Genomic DNA, 22,306 nt, shown 5'->3' with positions numbered 1-22,306 from the left:
AACCTACGCAAAAAATCAGACACATATTTGGAGTGAGATGAACCTCCTAAAACCAGTACTTATTTTTTAAGCATACACTAAGTGTATAAAGATATTTAGTGAATAAGTCCCTTAAATTCTAGTGTTCAGATATCTTTACCCCATGGGTTAACTAAATTTCATTTCAAAATACAGAGATTGCTAATGAAAGCCAGAAGTTAATCCAGGAGAGAAAGTTCCTCATTATAGCCAATAGAGGGTATAGCCACTGTATATCACAGCAATCTTCCCATAATGGAATGGAGAGTTTCCTCATTTCTTTCCTAGCTGCATGGTTTTCCAGTCCATGGCTATCCCATGCTTGTTTCTGTGGTGGTTTTACAACATTCCTGCAACTTTTGGACACTCCTCCCGTTGAGAGGTAAAGTCTATGTTTCTTCATCTTAAATCCAGGTGGTTTCTAACTGCTCTTACCAATACAGCATGGCAGAAAGTGACACTATATTTGACTTCTGAGACTAGGTCATAAAAGACCGTATGGCTTCCACTTAGGTCATCTTGTATTCAGGCATGTCTAATAGTTTTAGTAATAACCTACATCTTCATTTAGGACTGGTAGCAAATACAAACACCCTTTCATTGAGCATGGCAAAGTATTCTGTACAGAGAACCAACAGAACCGGATCCCTGAATTCTGTAAATCTGAAAATGGTTTTCTTAGAAATTTTTGAAATAGTTTTGTATTAATTGGTAGAATTCATACAGCTCAGTAGATATCAGTGTTTTTTAGGGAAACATCCTATGGCCTAAGAGTAATAACAACTCGGATGTTTATGAAAGTCTTCTCACCTTAAATCTACTCACTATTCTCACCCTGTGTTTCTTTTCTTTTGGACTGTGAATCTTAGCACTTTAATCTCTAACACTATAAGATTTCATCTTATAACATACCTTCCCCCAAATTCTCCCTCTGTAGAAACCACATGTTCAAATGTTGAACAATTAGAAACTTTCTTATACACTGTTTTAAAATCCCTATTATGAATCTACCAAGCTTAAATATTTCAACTTGGAAGAAGGATTTTGCCATTACCTTTAGAAATAGACGCTTTGATAGAATGCCCTAACCGTCATGTGGCACATACAAATACTTTCTACAGAATAATATATTGCACGTTAGTTGGACTTCCAACGCTTAAAAGAGCTATGTAATACTCTTTAATACAATATCTTTCCAATTTTCAGAGAGTAATAGAGTAGGAACTTAAGTGAAAGAGGGACATTGGAAGTGAAAGAGTGAGATAAGATAACCACCTATATTTCAAAGTTATAGATCTATTCTCGTAGGTGTATCCAGATTGCTTACCAAGAACAACTGTGTCATAGAATAGAAAAGCAAAAGGAAATATACTAAACCACGCCTTCTCATTTAGGAAACTGAGGCACAGAGATGTCAAATAACTATTCTCAGGTCAGCAGCTAGCCACTGGCAGAAAGAACTCAAGCATCAAGTCCCACAGGCTAAACCATACCTGGTAGTGAGATCATCTCTGACATTATAAAGGGATTTAGATATCCAGTGCTTGAGAAACTGACCTGAAGGCCAGGAAGAGAAGCCATGCTTTCCATTCCTTTGTCACATTGTTTTTAGTCTTACGGAAAAAAAAAAATTCACTTTACAACAGCAATCAGGAAAAGGAAAGAATCTGGAAAAGTGCCAAAGCAACACAAACGCTAATACATTCCCCCCACCCCCAAAAGTAGAGAAGTCCTCTCAAAAGAACAGAAAACAACAGGAAGAATGTATTCCCTTTTAAGAGCTAATAGAGGGATATCCCTCCCAGTGTATACAACATCTCCTCATCCTTACAAAACTGAAACACAAAACAGCTGAGCACAAAACTATATCCAATGTTGTCTGCTTTTCCCCATTTGGATCACTTCCCAGATAGTTGCTTATTGCCCTCAAAGATAGTTAATGAACATCCATCTGGCTAACTCGCCTCTCTAACATCTGTATTCGTCTGGCTAACATCTGTATCCATCTGCCAATCTTTCAAGATTTTAACAATGTTATACCCTAAACATCTGCCATTCCTGAAAACCATATGCAAAGTCCTTCGAAATGAATGGGAAATTCACAGCATCACCTCTCACCACAGTGATGTGTTATCATACAGATGATAAATAATTGCTGAATGAAATTTACTCTTTAGCCCTGATGTGTCCTCATATCCCAGACTTGCTCATCCACTGCCTACTCGACACCCCCAACTGAGTGAGGAGTGAAGGTATTTCAAACTCAATGCTTCTAAAACAGAGAATTGAGGGGCACCCGGGGGGCTCAGTCAGTGGAGCATCAGATTCTTGATTTTGATTTTGGCCCAGGTCATGATCTCATGGTCATAGAATCGAGCCCCGCCTTGGGTTCTGCCATAGGGCTCTGCGCTGAAAGCTTGGAGCCTGCTTCGGATTCTCTCTTCCTCTCTCTCTCTCTGCCCCTCCCCCACTTGTGTGTGTACACTCGCTCTCTCTCTCTCTCCAAATAAACATTTTTAAAATATAAAATAAAATAAAACAGAATATGGATTCCCACTGTCCTTCCCCCTGCCCCCACATACACAACTTCTTCTCCTGTTTGTCTACCTTAGATAAAAGAGTTTCCTAGTTGCTTGGGTCATTTTTGGAGATTTGTGATTCCTTTCCTTCCACTGACTCAGTCCGTTGGCAAGTCCTGCTGCTCTATGCTTAAATATGCCCTGAATCCAACCACGTCTCACTGCTTCCTTCCGTCACCTCCACCCTGGTTCAGACCTCTTACCTAGCCCACATGAACAGCCTCCTGATTAGTGCCATGTCTTATTCAGTGTCTTCTTATTTTCCCCCCAGTAATCCACTCCCCACATCCCAACCACGATGATTCTCTTTCTTTTTTTGATGTTTATTTTTGACACAGAGTGTGAGTGGGGGAGGGGCAGAGAGAGATAGGGACAGAGGATCCAAAGCGGGCTCCGTGCTGACAGCAGCAAGCCCGACGTGGGGCTTGACCTCATGAAATACAAGATCATGACCTGAGCCAAAGTCGGATGCTCAACTGACAGCCACTCAGATACCCCGATTTTCTTAAAAAGTAAAGCATTTCACGTTTCTCCTTTGCTCCAACCCCTCCACGGTTTGCCATTACCCTCGGAATGCAACCATATCTCTGACGGTGACCTACAAACCCTCCTTGTCTTCCCTGGTCCAGTCCCCTAATCCCTTCCGCCACACTTCCCCTTAGACACCACGCTGTAACCCACCGCCCTCCTTGTTTTCAAACAGCATGTTTCAACTTGCACACTTCTCCCCTGTCTTCCAATGGTTGATTTCAACTAATTTTTCAGGTCTCTGAGCAACTGTCATGTCTGAGGTATCTTTCCTGAAGCAATCAGAGACACTCCCCATGCAGTTAACTCTCCATCCTCATACCCTGCTTTATTTTCTTCACTCTCTGAAATTATAGTGCTCACAGTATGTATCTCTCACTGGAACATAAGCTCCCAGGCATCTGGAACAGTACAATAGGCACTCAAATATTTGAAAGGATGACTGACTGAATGAAACACGTCTTGATTAATGTACTAAAGATGCTGGCTAGAGCCAGGAGGAAGTGTGGGCATTATAAAATAGAATAAAAGAATCATGGAGACGGATGCCTGCCAAACGGTGGGAAAGGGTTGTAATAAGAAATGGGCTTGCCGCAATACTGGAAAACTAGAAGCAGATACACTTCACCGACGTTTGGGCTCCATTTTCCCTTCATAAGGATGTGGCCTCAGCGAAGCAGCTTGTGATCCAAGAACCAGTCTGAAATCGTCCTCCTATAGGTGGCGTTAGTTTTAGCCTATCACAAAATCAGCTTCAGCAAGACCCTACTTGCTCCATACCACAGCCGGTGCACACCCCCGGGGAGGCCTTCACGGGGTGTGTGGTCCAGCCGCTAACCTTACAGTGGGTCACGCGTATGGTGTGGGTCTCCGGGTCTGCCTCACCTTCTCCTGCCAATCCACAGCCAACCCCAAACTCCGCAAGGGTGCGAGGAGGTTCAGAAATGTAACAGACTGCCCACATATATTCGAGAACTCTAATTCAGCGCACCGGACTGAATGTTTACGTCCCCTCAAAATTCGTGTTGAATCTCTCACCCCCAGCGTGATGGTATTAGGAGGTGGGGCCTTTGGGAGGTAATTAGGCCATAACGGCGAAACCCTCATGCATGAGGCTAGCGCTATTACGAAAGGAAGCGGAGAGTGAGTTCTCGCGCACTCTTTCCATCATGTGAGGAGGATACAAGAAGTCAGCACTCTGCAACCTGAAGACACTCTCAGCTCTCACCAGATGCTAAACCTATTGGCACTTGGATCTTGGACCTTCCAACCTCCAGAACTGTGAGAAAGAAATGTGGTGTTTCAGCCACCCAGTGTATGGTATTCTGTGATAGCAGCCTGAACTCAGACACTCAATAAAACTCTAGGCTGGAACAGAACATAGTTCTAAGTGAAATAAGACTTTGCCCCACTTTAAACTGAGGCACCATTTCTAACTTCAGATTTCTGCAGGTAGAGGACAGAAGACCACTAAAAACATACCTTACTTACTATACAATTTCTAAGTGAGGAATGCAGGGGTTACATAGTAAATAACTTATCTCTTCAACCAGAAGTGAATTTATTTTCTAGTCACTGAAAACATTTCCTCAAGCAATTTCAAATGTACACGTTTTTAAAAAGTGAAACAAAGGCGAAAAGGAAATGACAATGTCTACTTACATTTCATACGAAATCTACGTGTGTTTCAGAATAAAGAATTGGCCTCTTCCCTTTAGTTAAGTCACCTTGAAGGGATCTTACAATTAAAATAAATGTACATTAGAATATTAGATCAGGTGGAAATGAATAATTTTTCAATTCTTTAAAAAGGACTTGAATATAAACACGTATAAACAATTATCACTGAGGTTACTAATGACCTCCATGACACTAAGTTCAAATGACATTTTTAGCCCTTATCTATTTGTTCTTTCTTGCAACTTTGGACATGTTCGACTACTCCTTTCTTGAAGTGTTTCCTCTCCTTGATTCTGTGATATGAGAGTCTTTGGGTTTTCCTCCTACCTGCCTGGAAGCTACTTATCAGTCTTCTCGGAGGTTCGTCTTCCTCTAACTAGTCATTGAATGTCGGAGAATCTCAAAGCTTTACCCTAGGCTCTCTCTTCTTTTTACTTTGTTTTTTTTCTCCCTAAGTGGTCTCATAGATAGTCTCCCAAACTTTTGTGCATTTTGGTACACAGAGAACATGACAATATTTTTATAGGTACTCAGAGATGGAGGCCTCTGGCCTAAAGCCTTCTGCTGTTCCAAGGACTGATGATAACCAATATCTTAATACACGTATGTTCTATCTCAGCACATTGCATGGCACACTGGTGGGGCCTCGGGAAGTTCTGAATCAACATCCATGTACTTGGCTGTCACCAATACACAAATAACACAATTTTGTGTTTTTTAACCCAGGCTTCATTTCTCAGCTCTACACCTGTAGATCCAATTGCCTATCTGACATCTCTTCTTGATATTTGAAACCATCTTAAATGTATCATGTCTAAAAGTAAGCTCATGACCTGTGTTTCCCAAAAACTGATGCTCTTCTGGGGATCTCTCAGTGTAGGCAATCACACCAGGCTGTGGACACCAGAACTCTGGGAGATATTCTTGCCACCTCCTTCTCACCCTCTCAGCCAATCTACCATCAAGTTGTCTTTAATTTACTTCCTTAACATCATCTTGTCTCCACCTCCACCACCCGAGTCCAAGCTATCATCACAGCATAACTGATCTGCCTGAATCATTTCAGTGGCCACTCAAGCCATGGATCCTCATTGACTCTCGCTCCACTGTCACTCATTTTCTACTCTAGAAATAGAGTGATTTAAAAATAATAAAAATAGAATAGAGATTTCTCCAAAGAAGACATACAGATGGCCAACCAAACCATGAAAAGCTGCTCAACATCACTAGGCATTAGAGAAATGCAAATCAAAACTACAATGAGATATCATCTCACACCTGTCAGAATGGCTAAAATCAATAACACAAGAAACAACAGTGTTGGCAAGGATGTGGAGAAAAAAGGAACGTTCTTCACTACACTGTTGGTGAGAATGCAAACTGGTGCATCCATTGTAGAAAACAGTATGAAGGCTTCTCAAAAAATTAAAAATAGAAATGGCATATGATCCAGTATTTCACTACTGAGTATTTACCCCAAGAAAACAAAAACACTAATTGAAAAAGATATATGCACCCTATGTATACTGCAGCATTATTTATGATAGCCAAGATGTGGAAGCAACCTAAGAGTCCATCAACACAGGAATGGATAAAGAAGATGCAATGTGTGTGTATACACACACACACACATACACACACACACACACAGAAACACACACACAGGAATATTACTCTGCCATAAAAAAGAACAAGATGCTGCCATTTATGACAACATGAATAGACCAAAAAGGTATTATGCTAAGTAAAATACGACAGAGAAAGACAGGGGCACCCGGATAGCTCAGTCGGTTAAGCGTCTAGCTCTTGATCTCAACTCAAGTCTTTATCACAGGGTTGTGAGTATGAGTTTGAGCCCCACATTGGGCTCTGCACTGGGTGAAGAGCCTACTTAAAAATAAAAAGACAGGGGTGCCTGGGTGGTTCGGTCAGTTAAGCATCTGACGCTTGATTTCAGTTCCGGTCATGATCTCACGGTTCATGGGATCGAACCCCATGTAGGGCTCTGTGCTAACAGTGTGGAGCTGGCTTGGGATTCTCTTTATTCCCCTCTCTCTGCCCCTTCCCAGTTATCTCTCTCTCAATCAGTTTTTTGTTTTTTTTTTTAATTTTTTTTTTCAACGTTTATTTATTTTTGGGACAGAGAGAGACAGAGCATGAACGGGTGAGGGGCAGAGAGAGAGGGAGACACAGAATTGGAAACAGGCTCCAGGCTCTGAGCCATCAGCCCAGAGCCCGACGCGGGGCTCGAACTCATGGACCGCGAGATCGTGACCTGGCTGAAGTCGGACGCTTAACCGACTGCGCCACCCAGGCGCCCCTTGATCAGTTTTTTAAAAAAACTTAAAAAAAAAAAACACAGAGAAAGACAAATACCTCACATACGTATGGAATCTAAAAAACAAAACAAACAAATAGCAAAAACAGATCCATAAATACAGAGAACACACTGATGGTGGTCAGAGGGAGGAGGTAGGAGGGGGTAGGAGGGTTGGAGGTTGGGCAAATTGGAGAACGTGGAGTGGAAGATACAGATTTCCAATTATTAAATGAATAAGTCCCATGGATAAAAGGCACATCATAGAGAATATAGTCAATGGTACTGTAAGAGAGTTGTATACTGACAGACGGTAGCTATACTTGTGGTGAGCACAGCATAACATACATCCCAGTCACTGTGTTCTACACCTAAAATGAATGTAACGTTGTGTGTCAATTGTATTTCCATTTAAATAATGATGATGATGATGATGATGATGATGATAAATATGTAATACTACTACTACTACTAATAATAATAAAGATGTAACCAGATCATCCCTTCGTTGAAGGCAAAATTTCTCAACATGACCAATAATAGCCTGCATGGACTGAGCAATACTTAATTGCTCTGGCCGTCTGTTGCTGCAAAACAAATCACCCCAAAACTTAGTGGTTTAAAACAACAGTTTAATACTACCTTTAATGATTCTGTGGATTGTTCAGCTTGAGCTGGATGGTAATCATCTAGAATCTATCATACAGCTACAATAAGAATTTGGCTTCAGTTGGAGTCATCTGAAGGCTCAACTGGGCTGGGCATCCAAGATGGCTTCTTCACTCACATGTCTGAGGGCTGGTCAAGCATCCCTCTTCCCTTGTAGTCTCCCCACATGTGTAATCAGGGGTTCCTTAAAGCATGGCAGTCTCAGTGTATTCAAATTCTTACAAGACAAGTTACTTTCTTCAGGGTACGTTTTATAAGAGACCAAGGCAAAAGCTGCAAGACCTCTTGTGACCTTGTCTCTGAAGTCATTCAGTTCTCTTCTATTTTATCCTATACATCAAAATTGAACCACACGGCCAGTCCAGATTCAAGGAGGAGAGGAACTATCCAAGGACTTGAATATCAAAAAGCATAGCTCTTTGGAGGGCGAGAAGGGTCTTTGGAGAACATTAACCATACCCACTTCTCCAATCCCATTTTGCAGTGTATTCCCTGTTAGCTTCCACATTAGCCACACGAGCCTTCTTCCAGTTCCTTGTACTCATCATACTCCATCCTCCTGAAGGCTTTTGTAACAGAATGTTTTCTTAGTCTGGAATGTGTTTCCAATCCCCCTTTCCCCACGTTCAACTTGGAGACCAAAGTCTCAATCAAGTCTCAGGAAAGCCTTCCCTGTCTTCCTAAACAGGTTAAGTCTTTTTAGTATATAATTTCATTGCACTGGATAAATTTCAGGCACTGTCCTTATCCCCACTGCACTTTGAATTTGTTCAAATGACTATGTAATTGATGTCTCAATATCCCCCACTAGACTGGAAGAGGGGCCATATCTGTTTTTCCCATCCTATCACAGAACTTAGCTAGTACTCAAATATTTATTTGCTGAATGAATGACAGAAATAAACTAAGTAAATGAACTGTCTCTTATAACAACTCCTTTAAAATTATAGTGAAGTAGATAAGCACATTCCCTATTCAATACATGGATAATTAGGCAATCCCAAATATAAACCATTTTTCACAGAGTCTCGTCTATAAATATAAAGGTCATATTCTCTTGCTATATCCTACTTATAAAAATAGCAGATGTATAAAGAAATCAATTAAATATAGTCAAATTATGTAAGTTTTGTGGTATTTCTTCCAATCTTTTTTTTCAAATGAGCCTAAACCTGTCTTTGCTTTTAATGTCTATGCCTTAACAAAAGCTGACACATGTACCAAATGGAGTATTCTAATCACTGGAGAGGTGCTCCTCTCCTCTGTGCAGGAATCCGATACTGATGGTAAAAGACCACTAGAAGCATTCCACTTAGAAACCCAGGTGGATTATTACACAGACCAGACATGATTCTCACTGCGCTAAAACCAGACGCAGAATACTAACTGCTTCCCACTACATTATCAATAACCTGTCTATAAATAAACACTTCACCAACTTTCAACTTAAAACGGAATACTTCATCTTGGAGTGAGAGCTAACATTCCTGTTCTTAGATGGTAACACAAACAGCAAAGGATTCGATTAGAGAAAATAATCACGAGTTACGGCTCTTAACTATTTTTTTAAAAAGTGCATAATTATGAATGGTATCATAAAACAAAGTTCGTTATCAAAAAGTACATTCTATTCTATTTTGAATCCCAACCTTCAATTCTAATTCTTGTCAACCACTTTCAAGACTTAAAAGATCTGGTCTAGCAACAGAGTGTTTCCTACAATACAAATAATTCGCCATTGTGTTTATTTATTATTTCTGCCCACTTCAACATGGGCTCCAAGAGGGGATGGGTTTGGTCAGTCTTGTTGACCTAGAGTAGTCTCTAGCACATCATGCTGCCCAGTGAATCACTGAATGGGTAAATAGCACTGGTGTTCTAGAATCAGATCTTGTGTATTACTCAAAATATATATGAAGATGCTTATTTGTTAGTTAAGAGAAGATATTCTGACAAAAATGCCAACACATAAAACGTTCTCACTTCTCATCTATGTTTCTTGCTTCCTAGGTATTGTGCCACATGAAATTAGTGTTTCTAATTATCTAATCTTTCTTATCCACCAGGTATAGAAAAAAAAATTATATTCTACCATAAGGCAGAAACAGCTTTTAGCTAAATCAATTGTTAAAAACAAGACAACAGGCTCAAAATGGAGTCACTTAAGCTCAGCTCCATATCACCAAACTGAGACTTAATTACACTTTTGACCTCTTCCAGAAATGGAATCTTAAAGTGAATCAGGAACTACCTGATCAGCACGAGTGAGGTCATCTGCCTGATAGACCCCTGCCATCCCATAAAGGAAACTGGTCTTCCCACAACCATTCCACTTTTTGGCAGTATAATTTCCTTGTTCCCACTCCCTTCCACCTATACAAGTCTTTCATTTTGTACAGCTTTTGGAAGCTCCCTTCTGTCTGCTAGATGGGATGCTGCTCTAGTCATGAATCATTAAATAAAGCCAGTAAGGTCTTCAATTTTTTAACCTTTATTTATTTTTGAAAGAGAGAAAGTATGAGCAGGGGAGGGGCAGAAAAAGAGAGGGAGACACAGAATCTGAAGCAGGATCCAGGCTCCCCACTGTCAGCACAGAGCCCCACTCAGGGCTCAAACTGGAACTCTCCAACAGTGAGATGATGACCTGAGCCTAAGTCGGATGCTTAACTGACTGAGCCACCCAGGCGCCCCAAGCCAATAAGATCTTTCAAATTTACTCAGTTGAATTTCGTTCTTTAATACATTGAATTTCTTCCATTATTAAGTTATCTAGAATGAAACTTCTTTTTCTCAGTGGCTGAACTGGACTTTGCAACTTCTTCTGTAATGTGAGGGGTTTTATCAGATTAAACAAATACATGGCAAATGATACAGAATTCTACAAGCAGGTCCATGAGTATGACTATTTTTGTGGAATAATTTCGCCACTGTGGCTAAAAATACAAAAACAAAGATGCAAGATAGAGGGCATGAAAATCTGTCATAGGACAGTTGCTTAACTCCAAAGTTTGTCTTTTAATAAATTGCAAACGTTTTGCCTCAAGGGGTGACTTGATGAAACATTCATTTATAGGTGGTTAAACTTCTTCTAGACCACCCAATTTAGGTTAAGAGTAAAATATTAATATCAAATTTGTGCATTAAAGGAAATTCCCCCAACTGGTATCCTCTGATGCAAGTTTAACATGGACCTACAAACATGACTTGTGGTTTTTCTGTAGGTGAGTCTCTGCTCCATTTTGCACCTTATTTCTTAACTCATTGATCACACTGAATTATTCACAGCTGAACATCTTTTTCCTCTGTCCTGCTTCTTGTTAAGTGCAGATTAAGATCTAGATTGTTGTAATTCATTAAGTGGAAATTTTAAACACTAAACAAGTTGAACCTGCTCCACAACCGCTCCAATTCCAGACTTGAACTTAGAAAAAGTTGTGTTACAAGAAACATGATCTGCCCATATTTTCAAAGGCATTAACATCTGTCTCCTCCTAGGGTTTTTAAACTCCTCTCAAATTCAGCCAAAAAGAGAGATGCACTTAAGCTACGTTGGCAAGTGCCATATTTGACCATTCATTACTCTAAGTGGTTTTTTAAAGTCTTGTCTTCCATTTTCTATAAGTCCTGACTCCACCTTCTTTCTACTATAGAACTCGACTACAAGGCTTAGAACAAAGATCTTTGAATAGTTTGCTAAACACCTCCCTCCACCCACACACTTCTTTCTTCAGATCCCACCGCTATCAAATTGTTTCTGATTCCATCCTGAGCAGTAAATAAATAGAAATACATGCAGGATTAACTTGGGTTACTTTTAGAAGTAAGTTCATTTCGATCTCACCCAGACATGCATAAAAAATAGTACATCTTCCTTTCTATTCTTCATCATTCACCATTAAAGCTAACACATACTCATTACTAAGAGGAGTAACAGGGAAGGGCAGGAATTTCAGACATATTAGGAATATTGATTAATTCTATTCCTTTTGGGGAGACAATTCCCTGATTGAACAGAGCACTGGTGGGGGAACAGGAGGAGATGCACATTTTTCAAGCTAAGCCCTTTCAAGGACAGATCCCAAGGTGAGCAGTACTAGGGGTTTCTCAGCAACCTGAAAGGATTTGTGAATGATTGTGAAAGATTTGCACCTCCTCCAGCTGCACTTAGGGGCTGTTCTAAAACAGTAAAGCCCAGCTTGGGAAATTCATGTCACATCCTGTACCCCTGGGCAAGAAGTGGTGAAATACACACACACGCGGACGGACGCGCGCCACACACACACACACACACACACACACACGCACACGCACACGCACACTCCCCACACACACCCAGCGGGTGAGAAGCGGTGAAATACACACGCGCGTGCACACACACACACACACACACACACACACACTCACGCTCACACCCCACCCCACCCCACCAAAAGCCCTGCGGGGAAGCTCCCAGCCAAGCAGGTTCGGGCTTGGGAAGGCACAGTCAGCATCCCTCTCTCCCAGCCCAAGTGAGAGGCTCGCCTCCGCCTCGGAGCTACAGCTCCCTGGTCTTTCACATTCTAGGCTTTTCCTTACGAAGTAGAAAGGTCTATGCTGGCCTTACCTCTGGGGCTGCTTTCCTGTAAGTACGGCGGGGCCGTGGGAGTGACATTCCCCGAGTGGGATGCTGACAGCAGCGGCGAGCGTTCGTCCACCCCGTCAGCAGCCATGACTGCGGCGGCGGCGGGGCCGGGGGGAGGCTGAGCCGGGGGCTGCGGCGCCCGCGGAGGTGGTGGCTACTGCCGCGGCCGCTGCTGCTGCTGCTGCCGCTGCCGCTGCTGCTGCCGCCGCCTCCGGGAGGACCCGGGCTGTGTCACAAGGCAGGAGGCGGGGGGAGGGGAGGGTGCGGGACCGAGAGGCGGGGGAAGGGAAGCGCGCTGGGAAGCCAGTCTGGGGGAGGGGAGGGAAGCGAGAAAGAAGGAGCCCGGGAGAGGGGCGGAGGGGAGGAGTGGAGAAGGGGAGGAGCGGGAGCCAGTGAACACAGTAGGGCTGCCCCCGGAAGGCGGGGAAGGGAAGGTGCGGAGCCACGGAAAGAGGGGCGGGCGGGGGAGGCGAGAGAAAGGGGCTGCAACTCTTCTCTCTTTGTACTTTACGTTTCCTTAGCTAAGAAGAGGAAGAAGGGTAAAGAGCAACCTGAAAGGGGGTAAGAGAAAAGGCCTTGACTGCGGAAAAACTACAGCAAACACGGATCTCAAGTTCAGCTACAAGATGGGGGCGGGGGGGGGGGAGGAGGAGGGATTCTGTGCCGTCCAACTTTGCAGCAGTTAAGGGAAGAAAGCTTACTCCTAGGGTTATCAATTCCTTCTTGAGGGCTGCTGCTGCTTTTGTTGGAAAATCACTTTTCAGTATCTGTTGTCTAGGACGAAGTAAATTTCTGCAGGAGTGGTGCATTCCTTGCTTGTCCTTGTTTTCTCGTATCTGTTTGGCACTCTCCTAACGGTATCTTACTGAAATGATGCATAGTGTGCTGGCTTTTACAAGTTTAATTTGACAAAATACGTTGCCCTCATAGTTTTGTTTTTGGACCATATTGTCCCTGACACCTTATACAATAATGACGCTTATGAATAATGTAAAGCAATTAAAAACTACTTTTCTTGAGCTAGCGTTTTAGAATGATCTTTCACATGTAAAAGAGAGTAAGAAAAAAAAAAAAAAGCTAGGCATAGTTACCGGCATGCTTTCTTGTTTTTTTTCTTCTCCTATTTTGGTGGTTGGCCAAAGTGGCTTAAAAATCAACGTTTTGAGTATGCCAGACAGAAACGCAATAGGAAATTATCGAAAGATAATTTTTCTGCAGTAATTCTTGGAGCCATTCAACAAACATATATTATGTACTTCCTGGGTCTACAAAGGTGAATACACGGGGCAATGGTCTTTATCCTTCAGATGTCTGTGTGGGAACACAGTTGAAAACAAATAAAAAATGAGGCTGGTAGTCCCAGCTGTAGTTTTAAAGGGTCAGGAGGAAAAGCTGGCTTTAGAAATTTGAAACTGCTTCTCATGTTACATTAAGAAGGGTCTTCATTTTGCTCTCTGAAGATACTCTTTCTTCAAAAAAATCCATTTAGGCATCAGCTGGAAATCCTAAGGGAAAATCAAAGAATAATGCTTTCTATTATGCAGCATCTTTTATGGGTCAGTAGTATCAGGACCCAACACAATATAAGGATCCCCATACGATATAATCCAAGGGCGTTTATAGATCTCCAGAAACCTGAAAAGTGAGAGGTCAAGATGTAGTGCTCCCTGCAAAAATGAACATTTTACAAAAATGAATGGCAGGCTTTTTGGTTTTTGTTTTTGTTTTACGGTGCAGTGAAAGAAGCTATTGAGTTAAAGAAACTTTTAAGAAGAATCAACAAAATCCTATTACTCTAGCATCCTGTCCTGGGGCCTATCACACTGGATTGTAACAGTGTATTTACGTTTCTATTACCCACCTCCCCCTTATTCCCCACTGACTTTGTGAGTCAGAAACCATAACTGTCTCATTAACTCTTGTATCTCCAGTATCTAACACAATGCCTGGTTCATTAAGAAGCACTCGGTAAATATTTGCCAAATAAATAAGCAAATGAGTGTATGAGTAAATCCTCCACAGTGCCAGAATCTTACTAAAGCAAATTGTTAGCAGAAAAAACATGGAGCATCTTGTGATTTTTTTGATGAAAATGACAGCGTTGCCATCTGACCACCGTTTTTACTGTTCCATTATTATCTCTTCAACTAGGGTCCCTTTATTGTCCAGGTAAAAAGGTTTCTTTCTTTCTCTTTCTTTCTTTCTTTCTTTCTTTCTTTCTTTCTTTCTTTCTTTCCTTCTTTCCTTCTTTATATGGCTTCTTTATCTATTTCAGAATTCATTAGAGGGTGACACAGCTAGTGGAAATCACTCTTCTCAAACTATACAAGGTAGAGGGTAAACCAAGAGTATATTTGCAGCAATGCGAAGTTTCATAAAAAGTAAACAAAAACAAACAAACAAAACACTTTTATTAGGTGAGTATCACTTCATTCTAGTTTAAAAATAATACTATAGTTTATGGTTACTCAATAAACATTAAATAATTCTTATCAATCCAAGGCATTTTATGATGATAATATTTTTCCATCTCTACTCAGGAAATGAGGTAATGTGTCTTTTGGGATACAAGTACAATATAAACAGATAATGTGTGAGCTAGTAAAAGCTGTATCTTACTACTTACTGAAGCTACTTACACTACAATTTTAGTTACCTACTACTGAGCAACCTACCATACCCAAATCCAGCGGTTTAAAACAACATGATTTGTTATTTTTCATGACTCTATAGGTAGTTGTGTGGTTATTCTATTGGTCTTGCCTGGGCTTGTATTCAGGAAGCTGCATTCATCTGGCAGATTGGCTAGGGGCTAGCTCAACTGAGGCAGCTTGGATGGGGGTTGGGGGGGTGGGGGCGGGTTGTCTCTCTTCAGCTCTTCAAAGTCCGTCATTCCAGGCTTCTTCACATACCTGGTAGTCTCAGAGCAGTATTTGAGGGGTGAGAGGGTGACTGTGGAAGCTATGGCACCTTTTCCAGATCTAGGCTCTGCGTCTCAAATAATGTCACTTCTACCATATTCTTGTATCTCCCTCAGCCTGCCTCCTGCTTCCTGTCCAAAGAAAGTTAGAGGCTCAGAGGCCTCTCTTCATGATCAACCCCTATTATGATCGTCAGTCATTGTAAAGATTAAACAACTTCCTCATTTTCACTTTATAAGCCATCCTATGACATCCTGCCTCTGAGTTTCATCTCAGTGTTGGATTTGAAGACCTAATTCGTGAGCTATTCTTTTGTGCACAATAAACTCTAGCTAAATACTATTTTACTCATCTGGTTTTAATTTTTACTGCCTCTGGACTTCAACAGAACTGTAAAATGATACATGTATGCTGTTTGAGCTGTTGAGTTTGTTGTAATTTTTTATGGCAGCGATAGAAAATGCCACCTCCCATCAAAGAGAGCTAAAAGAAGCTAATTGTTACTTTCTGTGTTCTACATGGAAATGACATTAGTGAGATCAACGAGTTCATTAGGTATGTTTACTACCTTACAAGGTACCACAGACAAGAGTTAATTGGTCTACTTTCTGCCCTCTGGTCTCCAGGAGCAATCTCCTCCCTGCTTTTCTAGCTTTCACCGACAGTCTCGTCTCTGCCCCTTCCAGCATTCACCTGCTGCCTGGCCTGAAGACTGCCATGTGCTTTGGGTTTTGTTGGAACAATACTAATTTCTCTTACATTTATCTATTGCTTTGTACTTTAGCTACTCATTCCTGTTGAATTAATCTATTACTTTGTACTTCCGGTCCATCCCACTTTGTCTGGTTAACCTATTATTGCTTTGGAAGAATCCAGCATCCTAAAACTTAGAGACTGAAATAACAATGCGTTATTTTTCAGAAAGGTGCATTCAGCTGGTGGTTGCGCTGGTGACTGCACTCAGCTGAGAAAGCTGGATTGGCTGATCCTCGCTCTCCAAACTCGCTTTCATCCTGGGCACCTTTGTTGAACTCACTCTCAGAATAGCGCTCCCACAGGGCAGAGGCAGATGCTGCCAAGGCCTCATGGGTCCCAGTTTTGGAACAGCTACAAGCTTGTTTCTACCACTCTTTACTGGTCAGAGCAAGTCATAAGGCCAGCCTGCATTCAAGCCAGCAGAGGGATAAATTCAGTCTCTTGAGGGGAAGTGTGGCAGTGTCACATACAGAGGGGCATGAATGCAGGGAGGTCACTGTATAATGACCCAACACAGCTAAAACAGTATTTGACATAAGAAAAGCAGTGAGAAAGGCAAAGGAGAGTTCCTCAAGAAACATCATGTTTTGGGGAAGAAGTTTAATTTGAAACGTTAAAGTCCATCTAAGAAATATGTTTTATTAATATCTATGCAATGTAAAGCATATTCATATTAAATATGTTGTTGTAAGGATTATGATTTCTCTCCTTGGCGCATAACAACATGCTACCTCCACTTGGTCACCTTGATGTCTCCATCTTTCTCCTCTGTGCTGGGGGAGGTGGGGCGGGCTTGGAGATCAATTATATTTCAATATGATTGTATATAATTTGAATTCAGTACCTCTAAATAGTGATCTTAGTTCAGTTAATTTAACTTCTCTATACCTCTTTTGTTGAATTAGTCTGTAAAACAAAGAAAATAATACCAACTCATAGGGTATTTATGATGATTGGATGAGAAAATGTATGGAATATAAATAACTATCAGTGCTTGGCACATAGATTTGCTATAAATATAAGCTTTTTTTTTTTTTTACTGTTCTCCCTTTTTAACTCTATTAGAAGGGAAACCAGGGGATAAGCATCACTGAACTAAGCTAGGAGTACAATGGTCTTGTATATACTAGGAGTACAATATATATAAATTTAAACAAGACACTGGGATGGGGAAGGCCCCTAAAGAACTTACACTTGGGCCTTCTCTGGAAATCCGTATATATATATATATATATATATATATATATATATATATATATACACACACACATACACACACATATATACATATATATATATGTGTGTATATATATGTTTAATCCATATATATATATGTTTAATCCATACACACACACATACACACACATATATATGTTTTTGCTTGTTTGTTTATTGTTTTTTTTTTTTTTTTTAAGTAACCCCGAGGCCCAACATGGGGCTTGAACTCATAACCCAAGATCAAGAGTTGCAGGCTACACTGACTCAGCCAGCCAGGTGCCCCTGAGTATGTTTATATGTGTATATATAAATATACATATACATATATATACACATATATATATATATACACACACACATAAATATATATGTGTGTATATATGTATATATTTATATGTATATATAAATATAAAAATATATATTTTTATATGTTTATATTTATATGTGTATATATATATATATTTATATGTATATATATTTTTTAAGTAGGCATCATGCCCAGTGTGGGACTTGAACTCATGACCCTGAAATCAGGAGTTGCATGTTCTACTAACTAAGCCAGCCCGGCACTCCTGTTTATATTTTTAACTCACTAATTCATTTATACTTAACTAATAGTTACACAGGGTAGCATCTCAGTGTGTAGCCTGCATGCTCAATGCAAGAACTCCGGAGCATCTCAGCAGGCCTGAAGGGGTTGTATTTAAGCATAAAGGTTCCCAGGTCCTTTGGAAATTCCTATTAAAGAAACGTTGAGGAACACTGTCAGATCCAAGGAAACAGGGATTTATATTTCAAATGCAGAATGAAATATCAGTGCCCCTTCATCACTGTGGGGCTTGGGAAGGCAGGAACCTGGGTGTTAGGTGAGGGAAACTTGAAGGATGGGTACTCCACCATGTCTAGGGTAAAGAGGTTTGCCTTCAGCTCCAAGGGTTTTTGTTCGCTTCTCCAGCAGACAAACTTGTAAGCCCGAAAGAACAACGCCATGTTCCGGAGTTGAAAAAGGTGCTACGTTTTGCAGACACAGTCGAGGAGGGGTGCAGACTTGACTGTGGTCACAGAAGAGTTTTCAGTTAATTTGTCTTGGATTGCCTGTCACTATCTCAGTTTCATCAGCAAAATGGGGGATAGCTGTCTTGCATCTCATAGTATGCTAATATGCGTAAAATAAGACACAAGCTCTATAAGCACCCTCCAAAAGAGAAGAGTGAAATGAAGTTCAAGAGAGGATATGTGACCTGAACTTGTGTAGAACTTTCCCTGTTGACCCAAAACTGACAGCCAGGGTCCAAAGCTGAAGATAAAGAAGCAGTAAGTATTTGCACATACTAAATCAGCAGCACTGGCCCCTCAATAACCACAATTATCCCAAATCATATAAGCCAGAGAAGGAGGAGAAAAAATGAGAATCACTGGAGTCATAAATTGTTGGCTTAACAAAGTTCTACTGTGGCTTTTCCCTACCCGTTTCCAAAAGGCCAAGTGAGAAGGGCTGTAAGAGAATTACTTGCAAAGTCTGGGGGTGCCTGCACTCCGTTTTCTACTCATACCTCAAATTAGGACACAGGCCAGTCCATCTTCCTAAAGTCTACGTGAACAGGAAAAAAGGAATTGGTGAATGTCAGTAAGAGAAACAGGAAGGCTTGTGGTGTAGCCCAGCTATCGCTTCTGCTTTGATGAGAATGTGAGTTTCTGGTAGGCCGAGTGAGTACCACAAAGCTGGGCTTGTGCCATCATGTTCACACCAACACACACACACAAAACTAACTACTGGGCAAAAAAAGTCCCCCGGCAATAAAAACAAAAGTTCAGGAGTATGCCACTTAGTGCAAGAGCTGAGGAGAGTTGGAAAAATTTAAACGAGACACTGTGGACTGGGAAGGCCCCTAAAGAACTCCTATTTGTGCCTCCTCTGGAAATCCAGTATCTGAATACCTGCTATGGAGAGACCATTGTCAATGGCAGGGTGGTGTTGGTCCAACAGTGAGTGCCAAACAGCCTGAGGAAGATGACGATGATGGCCCCTTTTATCCCTCTGGCTCCTCCCCGTGTCCACTCCCTGGAGAAGCTAGGAACCAGAAAAGGAAGGAAGGACCTACAGCCCAGAAGTAAACTACACTCTTCCCTCCAAGGTAGAAAATGGGAAAGAGGTAAAGAGAAGGCCATACCGTCTCCCCATTTCCAGTCCTTCAAACCGCCATGCTAGCAGATGACAGAAAAAAGAAATCTTTTATTTGGATATGAAATTGGAGTTCTAGACTGAATGGATTTTTAATCACTGAAATTGACCAAGAAGTTATAGAACCTACAGATGTGACAAGATATCTGTGACAGGAGGTGGGGGTGTGGGGGGGGCGGGATTTAAAATGGCTGTTTTAAGGGCAGTATTTGGAGGAGACTATAACCATTTCTTATTTGTACCTTACTGAGTTACATTTGTTTAGTAAGTTGGATAGATGGATAGATGATCGATAGATGGATAGATACAGAGATACAGAGATAGAGAAATATATATGACTGCTGCCCCAAATTCAAGCTTTCCTTGACTAAAACATTTTTGATGAATAAGTACAAGTATCTTGTTCTAAATGCTGTGACTACAAAGATGAGATACAGCATTTAAGAGGTAATTAAGGTTAAATGAGGTCATAACAGTGAGGCCCTAATCCAATAGGTTTGATGGTCTGATACCTGAGCTTGTGCTCACGCACACGTGCTTGCTCTGTCTCAGCCTCTCCCTTTCGATGAATCTGCACTGAGGAAAGACCAACTGAGGACATAGTGAGAAGACAGCCATCTGCAAGCCAGAAAGAGTGTCCTCATCAGAAACGCAGCCCTGTTGGACCTTGATCTTGGACTTCCCATCTTTCAGAACTGTGAGGAAATAAATTTCTGCTCTTTAAACCAAGCAGTCTGCAGGCATTTTCCTATGGACACTCCAGCACACTAATACAACCTGCAAAGAATAAGATTGCTTTTTAAAAATCCTCTTTGCCCTTGGAAACACCCATTTTCACAGAGAAACCTATTTGAGACCACAGGAGCAGTCGATAAACGCAAAAACACGTTTTATGATGAGAAACTTCCTTTTCCTATGGTTTCAGAAACCAGTTGGGTAAGAAAAGTAACTGTTACCTCTTTAGAAATTGGTATTCCCAGAATTTCCTCCTAGGAGATACAAAACACATTCTAGTTTTATTTTCTGCACGTCTAGGCTTTCGATTCTGTCTTAGCAGAAGTTCAGACAGAGGGTCTGTCTGACCCTCAAGTGCACCATCCAGTTTATTTAACCAGTCCCCTATTTTTTAATGTTTCAGAAATTTTGCAATATTTTATTCACTCATTCAACAAACACTGAATGCCTTCCATGTGCCAGGCACTCTTCTAGGAGTTACAAAACCCCTGACCTCATTACAACTGAAGACCAGTAACACTCAGGTGAACAAGGATATGTAATATATCAGGTGGTGATAAATGTGATGGGGAGAAATCAAGCAGTGTAAGGGGAAATAGGAGAGAGAGAGGTAGAGGGGGCACATTGCTTTCTTGCATGGAGGAATTTGGTAGGCTTCCCTGAGATCTGAGCAGAGATAGGGACAGTGAACCGCAAGGTCCCGAGGAGGGAACACACTTGACGCGTGCAGGAATGGCAAGGAAGCCTGTGTGGCCTGAGCAAAGTGAGCTGGGGAGTGAGGGTGGGGTGGGGGAGTAAAAGATGAGATCAGAGAAGTTTGCCATTGACCTGGGTGTGGCAGATCGTATGCAGCCGGTTTGGCTTTTCCTCTGAGATGAGAAAAGTTTGGAGCTCTTGGGGGCTTTTAGGGTAGAGGAACGACACAGGTTTTAAAAGAATCACAATGGCTGCTTGTGTTAAAATTGGACTGTAGGTAAGAAAGATAGAAGGACTAAAGGTGGGAAAAAGGAGTCAGATTTTGGATATACCGTGAAAGTAAATCTAACACGATTTCCTGACAGATTTCATGTAGTGTATGAAAAACAGAAGTCAAGGATGACTTCAGTCAATCTTTGAACACTTTTCTGAGATTTACTTATGATAAATTTTTTTGAATGGAAGGCCAGATCAGAGACTATGCACATGTAAAAATTTGGGGGCATATATTGTCAACTGCCCTCTGGAACTTGGAACCATTTTATACCCTCACTTGTAGTGACGGAGACTCTCCATTTCTCAGTAGCTTAGGAAAATAACATGGACCATTATTTTTAATATTGACAGCTTAATATGAAAAGTAGATTTTTTGTGACTTATTTAACTTTATCCTTAATGATTCTTAATATTCTTGAATATTTTTAGTAGTCCTTGGTATTGACCACTTTTCCACTGGGAAGTTCACCTTTTTTATTATCACTTAAAATTTTTATTTATAAGTTTAATTTAAAATTTTATTGATCGACAAAATCCATTCCCTTCTCCTTCTAAAAACCCAGCTAGACCACATTTCCCAGCCATCCTTACACTTAACAATAGTTATATGTCCAAATTCTGGCCAATGGAAGATTACAGAGGTACTTTTAGCCTGGCCCATAAAAACATTCCTTTCATGATCCTGCAACCCTCTTTTTTCCTCTAAGAGAGATGGCAGGGAATGACCCCCAAGGAGACCATGGGAGTCACATTGTTGAAAATGGTACCAGAAAGAAGGATCTCGAGACACTAATCACTATGTACAGGAGAGCTACCCACCAAGAACACTGGATTTGGAGAGTTTTGTGAGAAATGCGCTTTACTGTGTTAAGCCACTGAGATTTCAGAGTTTATTTATTACAGCAGGGGGTGTTTTCCCTGATCAAGAAATACATAGAAAGAGTTATAAAGAATTTCTTTATCTTCAGATAGGCAAATATACTTGTCTTTTGCCTGTGTGGAGAAATGTAAAATTTTCTTCTCTGAAGGTACACGGACCCTGGTGCTCCCTGGTACTGAGAGAATAATCCATCCCTCTAAATTCCTTCTTTGAGTTAACAACTCCAAGAA

At 41.1% G+C, this 22,306-nt stretch overlaps 1 protein-coding gene across 4 annotated transcripts in view; it reads right to left on the bottom strand.

Annotated features, from left to right (window-relative positions):
- Positions 1-22,306, bottom strand: part of PIP4P2 (phosphatidylinositol-4,5-bisphosphate 4-phosphatase 2) — an 85,966-nt gene that overhangs the window by 41,089 nt on the left and 22,571 nt on the right. The window contains exons 2-3 of one of the 4 annotated variants that reach the window (XM_086695179.1): positions 13,504-13,917; positions 4,788-4,863 (exon numbers count right to left, since the gene is read on the bottom strand). In XM_086695179.1, the coding sequence (XP_086551305.1) occupies positions 4,788-4,794 (7 nt within the window). In that variant the 5' untranslated portion in view covers positions 4,795-4,863; positions 13,504-13,917. Of the gene's footprint in view, positions 1-4,787; positions 4,864-7,764; positions 8,122-12,394; positions 13,458-13,503; positions 13,918-22,306 lie in introns of those variants that run through there. The other 3 variants (XM_086695178.1, XM_086695180.1, XM_086695177.1) reach the window with 3 other exon arrangements.

This window comes from Puma concolor, chromosome F2, assembly GCF_028749965.1.
Source record: "Puma concolor isolate L17-30 chromosome F2, mPumCon1.1.hap2, whole genome shotgun sequence".
In the NCBI taxonomy this organism is placed as follows: domain Eukaryota; kingdom Metazoa; phylum Chordata; class Mammalia; order Carnivora; family Felidae; genus Puma; species Puma concolor.
Note: the sequence above shows the minus strand (reverse complement) of the source record. Positions and strands in the feature narration are given on the sequence as shown.